The sequence below is a fragment of the Conger conger genome, chromosome 3 (genome assembly GCF_963514075.1).
Source record: "Conger conger chromosome 3, fConCon1.1, whole genome shotgun sequence".
NCBI classification, from domain to species: Eukaryota; Metazoa; Chordata; class Actinopteri; order Anguilliformes; family Congridae; genus Conger; species Conger conger.
Window position 1 is genome coordinate 82,415,766 of NC_083762.1, and position 11,500 is coordinate 82,427,265.

The window sequence follows — 11,500 nt, forward strand, 5'->3', positions numbered from 1 at the left end:
GGGTCGTTTGAGGGGAACTCGCATGGAGAATGAGCCAAATTTCACACACAGACAGAACCCACTGGAGCCCACTGGAGGCAGTCTTCAGGCTCTCCAGGACCAGGAGTGAGGACCCCTGCTTTATGTGATTAACCTGCACACAGAGATGACAGTGCTGATGTTTCAGGGTCACTGTAACCGAGACCGGGGCCGGGCTGGGATTCTGGCCCTGAACCAAGTCAGGAAGACCCTACAGGACAGGGAGACCCGCCAGGGAGACCAGCCAGGGAGACCAGCCAGGGAGACCTGCTCGGACCTCAGAATGCCCCGCCAGACCTCACCAGATCACCACACCAGATCTCACATCAAAAACACACACAAGAAGCGCACAAGAACCGCACAAGAACGTGCAGGATTATAGCAGGGATGGGTAACTCCAGTCCTGGAGGGCCGGTGTGTGTGCTGGATTATGCTGCCACCAGTTACCCTGGCTCAGTCAGTTAATTAGTCATATGAAGCATGACCGATTCACTCGTAAATTAGACCACAATAAAATGCTACGAGAACATTTATCAGCTGCAGGTTATATCACGGATTGTCCATCTCACTAAAAATGACGGACCACGATAATTAAAAGCAGAAGTTGGTCAGAAATGCAGAAACCATTAGGACATGCCCCTCCCTGCCACAGCAGCGCGAATGAGCCGGTTCAACAGGAGAGGGTTTGGGCCTGAGCTCAGTCTGAAAGAGCGCTTTACAGAGCGGTCAGGAACAGAAACCCCGCAGGACCGGAGTTCTGTTCCGCAGCCTGAGGATCAGCAGCAGAGTAAGTCCGGGTCCGGAGCACCAGCAGGGCCCTGCACTCCAGAGTTTCCCTCCATCCCGCGCTCAGCGGCACGGTGCGCAGCCGTGCCTACAGCACTGTGCTAACGTGCTAACGGCACGCGACATTCTTTAAGATAGTATTTATACTATAGTATGTATATAAAAAAGCTAATTTGACATTTTCAGACATCAGTTTTAAAGGGGAAGAATGCCCCGCTCATGCCCTCTTATTGCCCATGGAGAGCAGAATGCCCCGCCTATGCTGCTATTGCCCCTACGGAGAGCAGAATGCCCCACCCATGCCCTCTTATTGCCCCATGGAGAGCAGAATGCCCTGCCTATGCTGTTATTGCCCCTACGGAGAGCAGAATGCCCCACCCATGCCCTCTTATTGCCCCATGGAGAGCAGAATGCCCCACCCATGCCCTCTTATTGCCCCATGGAGAGCACAGCAGCTTTTCACCAGCATGTGCAGTTATTTTAAAGTTAACCCGTGGAGAAGCTGCCAACGTCTGATCAACACCTCTCAAGTCATTACACGTCTGAATCTCATTTTCACCCCTCATTTTCCTGTGTGGACAGATCTGTAGCCACACACCCCTTCTTTAACCCCGCCCCCATACATTAATCCCACCCCTTTACCAATCCCTCCTATTTCAAAAGAAAAAGGGTGCCCCAAAAATGACTGACAGAATTACTAACAAAGCAAAGACAGAGCAAGTAAACATGACCATCTACATCCAGCTTCTTGCTGTAAATGAGAGGAACAGACTCCTACATAAAATGTAAAATGTCATACTGGGTCCACCAATCTCCTCTCTGTACTTAAGCAGGAGAAAAACTACATTTTAATTTGGATAAAAGGAGGCCCTTAACATTCACACAGGGAGGACACCACCTGGTAGCTCTGGGCAGTTTTATTAAGTCAGTTCCTGTCACTCTACAGTCACAGGGCACCAATATTGAGAGGGTCACTCAGTCTCAGATCAGTCTCTCAGGGCGGCCATGCTAGGAAGGTCTGTCAGCTGCACGGCGGCCATGTTGGGAAGGTCTGTCAGCTGCACGGCGGCCATGTTGGGAAGGTCTGTCAGCTGCACAGCGGCCATGTTGGGAAGGTCTGTCAGCAGGACGGCGGCCATGTTGGGAAGGTCTGTCAGCTGCAGGGCTGCCACGCTGGGGTCTGGCCGCAGTAGTAAGGGCAGAAGCGGGCGTCCTGGGCGTAGGGGGCGGGCTGGTAGTAGCAGGTGACGCTGGACGCGTCGGGCACGTGGCTCTGCTCGGCGAGGGCGTGCAGCGCCATGAGGGAGATGAGCCGCAGGACCTGCCTCCTCTCGTGACCCATCAGGCACACGGTGCTCTGGGCCACCACGTGCCGCAGCACGCTCAGGTAGGCGTACCTGTGCGACTCCTCGCCGGCGAAGCGGCCGCTGAGGTAGGCGTGCAGCTGGCGGCGCTGCTGCGGCAGGCGGGGGAAGTCGATGAAGAAGCGCGAGGTCATGTAGCGCTGCAGGGCCCGCGTCTCGGCCGGCCGGGCCGGGCGGAACCCGCGGGTCAGCAGCCGGCAGAACTTCAGCAGCCCGCCGCCGCGGATCTGCTCCGGCCGCCGCGTGACGATCAGCCGGCCCCGCAGGTGCTCCAGCGCCTCGGCGAAGTCGCCGTACACGCTCTCCACCACCACGGCGGGCGCGGCCCCGGGGCCCCGCTCCAGCACGGGGTCCAGCACGGGGTCCAGCACGATCTGGAAGGAGTCGACGCTGAACTCGAACTGCCGCCGGATCCGCTCCACGAACTTCAGCTCCACGTTGCGGCCGGCGCGGTTGCGCAGGGAGATGAGGCTCCAGCGGTCCGTCTCCGTGGAAACCTTCACCAGCTTCTGCACGTACGCCTCCGTCAGCGTGACGGCGGACATCTTGTCCCGGCTCACGCCGCTGGGCAGGAAGTCCAGGAGCGCGCTCAGCACCGCCTCCCGCACCCGCTCAAACCCCGCCTCCTGACCACCAAACCCCGCCTCCTGGGGCAAGAACCCCGCCTCCTGACCACCAAACCCCGCCTCCTGGGGCAAGAACCCCGCCTCCTGATGATGAAAACCCGCCTCCTGATGATGAAACCCAGCCTCCTGAGGCTGGAAGCCCGCCTCCTGATGCCCAAACTCCGCCTCCTGATGATGAAGCCCCGCCTCCTGAGGTTGGAAGCCCGCCTCCTGATGCCCAAACCCCACCTCGTGGGTCTGGAAGCCCGCGTCTTGGGGCAGGTCCAGGCGGAAGATCAGGTCCAGGTCCTTGTAGCTCCAGGCCGGGTCCTCCACCAGGACGTGGCTGGCGGTGGACCCGTTCAGCCGGACGTCCTTCACCCCGACGCCCCGCCGCTGGAGCCCCGCCCGCACCGCGCACACCACGGCCTGCAGACACACCCCCAGCGTGGGGAAGTTCCCCCTCCCGTGCACCGGCACCTCCTCCGTCAGCACCTGCTGCAGACGCCTCACCTGCTCACAGGTAAGCAGGCTACAGCGCTCACCCTCCCCGCTGCCCCCAGCCTCCGCCATGCCCACGCACTGCCCCGCCTCCTCAGCCTGCAGAGATTACACACAGTATCATTACCGTAATTATTATTATACACAAATTCCTCTGCTCTGCGGTGATAATATAGCATGATACATTTAATACACATCAAAGAAGCACCAACAGGCACCGGACAGACAAATTACAGCACTCGGGCATTGACAGGCCTAAAATAAAAGCATCTAAACGTGCTTTTAAAAGCTTTTGGAAACATCCAACAGTGCCTTAATTGCCCTTTGTGACATGTACTACAATAACGTAACAATTACCTACAAAATGTATGTAGCTAAGTTATCTTAAATCAGCGTTCATACAAAAATGATCTTTAAATGCAGAATGAGTTACCTAAACACAGTTCGATATTGTATTTACCTCTGAGCGGTGATTGGATAGTTGAAAGAGCTAATTCACACGACACTAAAGGCGATCGGTAAAATTAACAATAACATCGCTTTGACGGAGGGAACCAAAATTAAACGGATGACATCAACCGACACAGCGATTAGATTTAGACTCACGCCACAAGCCAGACTAAACACGAACTAAATCTAAAATTAAACAACTACTACAGATAAAGTCCACATTCACTTCTGCATAACAATGAATATTAAAAGCACGCCTTGTAACGTCACAAGCTTAATTTATGACAAACTTCAACACAGTTCAAACTTCAGCTCGCTAGATCCTTCTATGTCGTTCCAGAACACAGCTTCATAATAGACCCAGGGAAATCACATTGGCGTGATTTACCTTTTTACGCTGGCATCAGATCACTGTTTGTGACAAATCACTTTTATTGTCACCAGACCGGTGAGCGTTAGCGTTAATTTGTAACTTTAGCAACATGAAATCAAATCACTTCACAGCAAACGGAGAACCTGGATAAGTGATCAAATCGTGTCAACTACACAAATGTAAGTTCACTTGGAGAATGCGTACACTGTAACGGTGTAACGTAAACATTTAGCCATCTATATAAGCCAAAAATGTTAGCTAAGTGCTACTGTAGCTACAGCTGCAGTCTAGGTAACTAAAGTTAGTTGGTAAGTTAAGTCACATTAGTTAGCAGTTAGGCTAGCCACGACCTAAATGAGCTCCAACGTAGCTAGATTAGCGATTACGAGTAACAGCTACCGTTATTCATACTTACATAATGTACGTTCACTATTTGCAGCCATGCATTTTTTAAGTCATTCTCACACGTAAACTTGACTAACGCATTAGCTAAGTTCTAAATCATGCCAGAAATTGAATGCGAAATTAAATGTGATTCAGTGTTTTACAGTGAATAAATACAATAAAATATATATATATCGATATTGTAGCTACCTTCTGATCAAATACTGAATCCTCAACGAAATGACAGTATACGCATCAGCATACACGATGGCACTGCACACTGCACACGCCTTAACCTCAGCCGGTACTGAAATGTCAACGAGAAGTAGCGAGATGCGTTTTATACGCCGAAGAACGTCCGGCTGCAATGCGACTGCGCACTCCTTTTTCAGTACGTACGCCTATGTCAAACGGTCGGACTTTACGAGCACTAATAATAATGATCTGATTTATTTAATTGACTGTATTCTAAAATAGATATTGTAGAGTTGCTATTGTAGATTACAGGATTTCAAACGCAATATTTGTACACTGGACAACATCATTGATTGGTCAAAAGGGTTTTTGTGTTGCTAGGTGACCACAAGCAACTTTGCTACTTCAAATGTTCCTGTTCTGTTCTGTGACGACGACCGAATTCAAGCCAAGTTTGTATGGTGCATTTCCAGTTAGAGGGCTCGGGCCCTATTCATATTTTAGGCTACCATGATTTAGATTTAATGTGGATAAATGGTTCTCAGTCCGTAACTTTCTAAACTTTCAAAATGAAGAGCTGTCCAACGATAAATCATGTGCAACGTTGGGCAGCTCTTGGCTCCAGTGAACCCAAAGACCCAATAGGCTTAACCATTTTTTTTTTGAATTCGTGACAAAACAAGTGAAAAGTAAAACAATCGGGTTTCCCTTTATAAAACAAGGAGTCCTCGCTGAGAGTCTTCAATGGGAGAGAGGGAGAGAAGGAAACAGATAGGGAGGGAGAGTGGGGAAAGAGAAACAGAGGAGAAAACGAAAGTGAAAGACAGGTGGGGGGGCAGTGAAGGTAATAACTTTGTCCTGGTACAAATAGATAAGCACACGCTAACCTAAAAAAACTGTTTTCCCTCCCTCTCGTTTGAATGTGTGCCGTCAGCGTGATATGACGTCATCATTCAAAGGCCGTTCGTACTAATCCTCGTTTCGACAGAACTGAAAGCACTTCAATCTATTCCCACATGAAGGCAATTACCCTGAAACAGAGAACAACCGCACCTCAACACACCCAACCCTGAGAGGTCCTTACAATTACAGAGTTGACACACGCATTTGTCAAAAAATGAACAGTCATTTTCTGTCCTTTACCCCACACTGATTTCAATGAACATTTTGAACCTCTGAGTTCACTTTTACTTAAAGACTAACTCTAACATGCCAAATGTCAAAAAGGACTGTGCGGTTCAAACAATGTATGATCATGTTGCAGGATACCAGGTGTGCATGTGTGTCTGTGTATGTGTACATGTATGTGTGTGTGTGAGTGTGTGTGTGTGTGTGTGCTTATGTGTGTGTGTGTGTGTGTGTGTGTGTGTGTGTGTGAGTATGTGCATGTATGTGTGAGTGTATGTATGTGAGTGTATGTGTTGTGTGTGTGTGTGTTCTCACAGCTGTATGCGAGTGCATATTGAGTCTGTTAACATGTGAAAGTGTGGATTGTGTGTGTATGCGTGTGTGTATTGTGTGTGTGTTAACATGTGAAAGTGTGGATTGTGTGTATGCGTGTGTGTATTGTGTGTGTGTTAACGTGAAAGTGTGTATGTGTGTAAATGCCTCCCATTAACTGTCCTATCTGTGCTGTTGTTCCCACGCACACACACACACACGTCCACACATTCACACGCACACTCACACACACATACACACACATTCACACACACACATATGCACACAGACACACACACGCTCACACATTCACACACACACTCACACACACATTCACACACTCATACACACACGCACACACACGCACTCACACACACAGACACAGACGCACACAGCTGGTCACAGTCAGGCTCTGCGACTTCTCAGGAAATACACACTAATTTATCCGGAAGGTTCTGTCTCCATGCCAGAGCTGCACTGTGTCCACAGCACACACTCACACACACACACTCACACACACACCCTCACACTCACACCCTCACACTCACACACTCACACACTCACACACACCCTCACACACACACCCTCACACTCACACCCTCACACTCACACACTCACACACTCACACACACCCTCACACACACACCCTCACACACACACACACACACTCACACACTCATACACACACACACACACACACACACTCACACACTCATACACACACACACACTCACACACACACTCACACACACTCTCACACACACACACACGCACACACACGCACACACACCCTCACACACACACACACGCACACACACACACACACACCCTCACACACACTCACACACCCTCACACACACACACACCCTCACACACACACCCTCACACACACACCCTCACACACTCACACACACACCCTCACACACACTCACACGCTCACACACACTCACACGCACACCCTCACACACTCACACACACCCTCACACACACATTCACACACACACACACACCCTCACACACACTCACACACGCACACACACACACACACGCACACACACACCCTCACACACACACCCTCACACACACACCCTCACACACTCACACACACACCCTCACACACACTCACACGCTCACACACACTCACACGCACACCCTCACACACTCACACACACCCTCACACACACATTCACACACACACACACACACACGCACACACACACCCTCACACACTCACACACACACCCTCACACACACATTCACACACTCACACACACTCACACACACACCCTCACACACTCACACACACCCTCACACCCTCACGCACACATTCACACACACACCCTCACACACACATTCACACACTCACACACACACCCTCACACACACATTCACACACTCACACACACACACACACACACCCTCACACACACTCACACTCACACGCACACACACACCCTCACACACACTCACACACACACCCTCACACACACTCACACTCACACGCACACACACACCCTCACACACACTCACACTCACACGCACACGCACACACACACCCTCACACACACTCACACTCACACGCACACACACACCCTCACACACACTCACACTCACACTCACACTCACACGCACACACACACCCTCACACACACTCACACTCACACGCACACACACACCCTCACACACACTCACACTCACACGCACACACACACCCTCACACACACTCACACTCACACTCACACGCACACCACACACCCTCACACACACTCACACTCACACGCACACACACACCCTCACACACACTCACACTCACACGCACACACACACCCTCACACACACTCACACTCACACGCACACACACACCCTCACACACACACCCTCACACACTCACTCACTCACTCACACACACACCCTCACACACACACCCTCACCCTCACACACTGACACACACCCTCACACCCTCACACACACATTCACACACACACACACCCTCACACACACTCACACACACACACACACACCCTCACACACACACACCCTCACTCACACATTCACACACATACACTCACTCACACACACGCACATACACACCCTCACACACACATTCACACACACACACACATACACTCACTCACACACACGCACACACACACCCTCACACACACATTCACACACTCACACACATACACTCACTCACACACACGAACACACACACCCTCACACACACATTCACACACTCACACACATACACTCACTCACACACACGCACACACACACACGCACACACACACACGCAGACTGTAATTGGACAGTGGGCTTGAAAGGCTGTGATTGGACGGTGGGTTTGAAAGGCTCTGATTGGACGGTGGGTTTGCAGAGACGTGGTACAGACCTGTGTATTGTGGGCCATGTTGTTGCAAAACGTTTATTTAATGTTTATTTAACAGGCGCTGAACATCCTGTTGCAAACCGCGGGCGGACTGACATCGTACGGTTTGATCCTATGGCGTCTGAGAAGACGTTCTCTGGGCTTTGAAGCGCAGGCCTACATCACTACTGATTCAGGCTCCGCCCCCGACACACATTACATTTCATTACATTACATTAATGGCATTTGGCAGACGCTCTTATCCAGAGCGGCGTACAGTTGATTAGACTAAGCAGGAGACAATCCTCCCCTGGAGCAATGCAGGGTTAAGGGCCTTGCTCAAGGGCCCAACGGCTGTGTGGATCTTATTGTGGCTACACCGGGATTCGAACCCCTGACCTTGCCTGTCCCAGTCATGTACCTTAACCACTACGCTGCAGGCCGCCCCGCCAAACCCGCCAAACGGGAGCACACACACCTCAAAGCCTGCTGCACACCGCTGCACGCCGTCGGGAGAAAACATTTCGTTCAACACAGAAACCGTTGGAAAACATTTTCAGACTGAACATGCCCCGGGGTGGGAGGCAGGATCAGACGCGGCCCCCCCGTCAGTGAACCGCGCGGACCGACCCAGCTCACACCGCTCAGAAAGTTCTGGAAGCCTCGGAGCTGTCTGGCCCGGTTCCCCACGCTGGGCCTGCCGAGGGTCACAGAGATGGACGCCCGTGCGATTCTCAGGTCCTCTCTCCCTCTCTGCTTTCTGTCTGCATTCATCTCTCATTTCCTGTCCTCCGCGTCTGTGGGGAGCTCGGCAGCAGTCTCAGACTAAACACAGAGCACAGCGGGGTCTCCGGGTTCACCGGGCAAGCACGTCCACTGCTCTTTACACCCCCTAGTGGCAGCACACAGCTACTGCCACACACATCCACTGCTCTTTACACCCCCTAGTGGCAGCACACAGCTACTGCCACACACATCCACTGCTCTTTACAGCCCCTAGTGGCAGCACACAGCTACTGCCACGCACATCCACTGCTCTTTACAGCCCCTAGTGGCAGCACACAGCTACTGCCACACACATCCACTGCTCTTTACAGCCCCTAGTGGCAGCACACAGCTACTGCCACGCACATCCACTGCTCTTTACACCCCCTAGTGGCAGCACACAGCTACTGCCACACTGCTCTTTACACCCCCTAGTGGCAGCACACAGCTACTGCCACGCACATCCACTGCTCTTTACAGCCCCTAGTGGCAGCACACAGCTACTGCAATTCATGTTAACTCAAAGTGGTCCTTTCTGAAACAGCAACAACTTTCTCCCCAAAATATGTAGTCCACTAAACATGCTCCTTACTGACTCCGCGAATACGGACCATGTATGAAACAGCGAGTCAAGTACACTGGGTGAGAAGATATTATCCATTTTCTCGAAATGTAGCACATTTAAAATCCGCAGACGACGGTACATATTTCTGTGGTTTCACTGTGTGTATTCGGGAGCAAACTTTTCTGGAGGTAAATCATATCCAATCACAGTCCAAGCAATCAGAGAGGAAGAGGACGGGGCGGAGTATGGAGGACACATCTGACGTGTGAGTGGTGTGTTTAGTAGACAGTACATATTTTCAGGACACAGTAGTTACAAGGCAATGATGCAAATATATATATCATTCAGGATTTCCAGGTGTACTCTCCCCAGGGCACTCAATAGCAGGCAAATCTCATCTCACGCCTCCCCAAGCACACTTTTAATGACATCTTTATTGAATCAGTCTCCAAACTTTTTAATAACATATTTACAATTGGTTTTCAGTAAAAATACAAATATGGAACACTGTGGAAAATTCACCTTGGACTGCGCCTCCCTGGACAGAAAGCAGCAAATGATGTCACAATGAGGCAAAATACAAAACAAACAAAAAAGCCCACAGCAGGCGGAGGAGGAGACCCCTGCAGACAGTGCTGCCCCCTGCAGGATGGGAGGACAACAGCAGGCAGGTCGCCTGGGAGGGGCACACGCCAGAGAGAAGGCGGAGCCAGTCACCGATTGGTCGTATCTACACAGCGCCACCGACTGGCCGATTGTCCGGAAGAGAATCCTTTTCAGTCACCACCGATGTCAAAAGAAAACGGTCATTCCTTAAAGAGCTATTTTTACACACAAAAGAACACAAAGGCAATCCATCGTAGCTGCTGCACTTCAGACATGGTTTGGTGGAGATGACCGGCTTTTGGTATGCATGGTGGGTTGACTGACAACTGCACAAATCTCAGACGTTTTTGGCTTAAGTTTCTAGAGCTGGTTCAGCTCTACAGGGGAAAGGGCTTAATGAGCCAGCCTGGTTCAGATCCTTCTTCCTATGAACAAGGAGGAGCCCAGCCAACCTAGAGATATGTGTGAATGTGTAGGAATGCGTGCAAGAGCCTGTGCATGTGTAATGAATGCATCTGAAGATAAGTTTGAATTTGTGCACGTGGGCGTGTGAGTGTGTGTGAGTGTGTGGGAGTGTGTGTATTTGTGTGTGTGTATGTATGCGTGTATGGGTGGGTATGTGCGTGGGGTGTGTGTGTGTGTACGTGTGAGTGTGTGTCTCAGTCAGTCACCTGCTCATTGACAGGTGGGGAACAGCAGAGAAACAGAATTTGCAGCCCTCCTCAGTGAAAGGTTCAGTAATTTCATTTATGTTTCCAGGTCAAAGGTCAGCAAACAGAAGTGCTACTGTTGATTTGGACTCACAACCCCCCCCCCCAAAAAAACCCCCTCACAAACAGAAAGTGAAGTAAAGCTGTCTGTACACGTGCGCGCTGGAGGGTGTCTGACGCCTCTACACAGCACCCCGTCCCGATGGACCCCCCCCCACAGCGCCCTGTCGCCCCGGAGATCAGAACATCGGTCCGTTCCTCCCCCCGGGAGGGGTGGGGGGGTGGGGGCAGGTCTGCGTGGTCCTGCAGGGGGCGGGGCCTATCGGCTCCCCGCCAGGGTGATGTTGCCCAGGTGCAGCACAGGTAGGGG

The 11,500-nt window shown here is 51.3% G+C and overlaps 2 protein-coding genes across 2 annotated transcripts in view; both read right to left on the minus strand.

The window, feature by feature from the left end:
- Nucleotides 1-1,705: 1,705 nt before the first annotated feature.
- LOC133124559 (terminal nucleotidyltransferase 5C-like) lies at nt 1,706-4,783 on the minus strand. Its single transcript, XM_061235857.1, has 2 exons — nt 4,692-4,783; nt 1,706-3,373 (listed from the first exon to the last, which is right to left on the minus strand). Exon 2 carries the CDS (start codon nt 3,344-3,346, stop codon nt 1,958-1,960), a length of 1,389 nt encoding a protein of 462 aa, XP_061091841.1. The 5' UTR covers nt 3,347-3,373; nt 4,692-4,783; the 3' UTR covers nt 1,706-1,957.
- A 4,478-nt stretch (nt 4,784-9,261) lies between these two features.
- LOC133123695 (mannosyl-oligosaccharide 1,2-alpha-mannosidase IB-like) overlaps nt 9,262-11,500 on the minus strand; it is a 15,024-nt gene continuing 12,785 nt past the window's right edge. The window contains exon 10 of the mRNA XM_061234172.1: nt 9,262-9,309. Within this exon, the coding sequence (XP_061090156.1) occupies nt 9,262-9,309 (48 nt within the window). The remainder of the gene's footprint in view (nt 9,310-11,500) is intronic.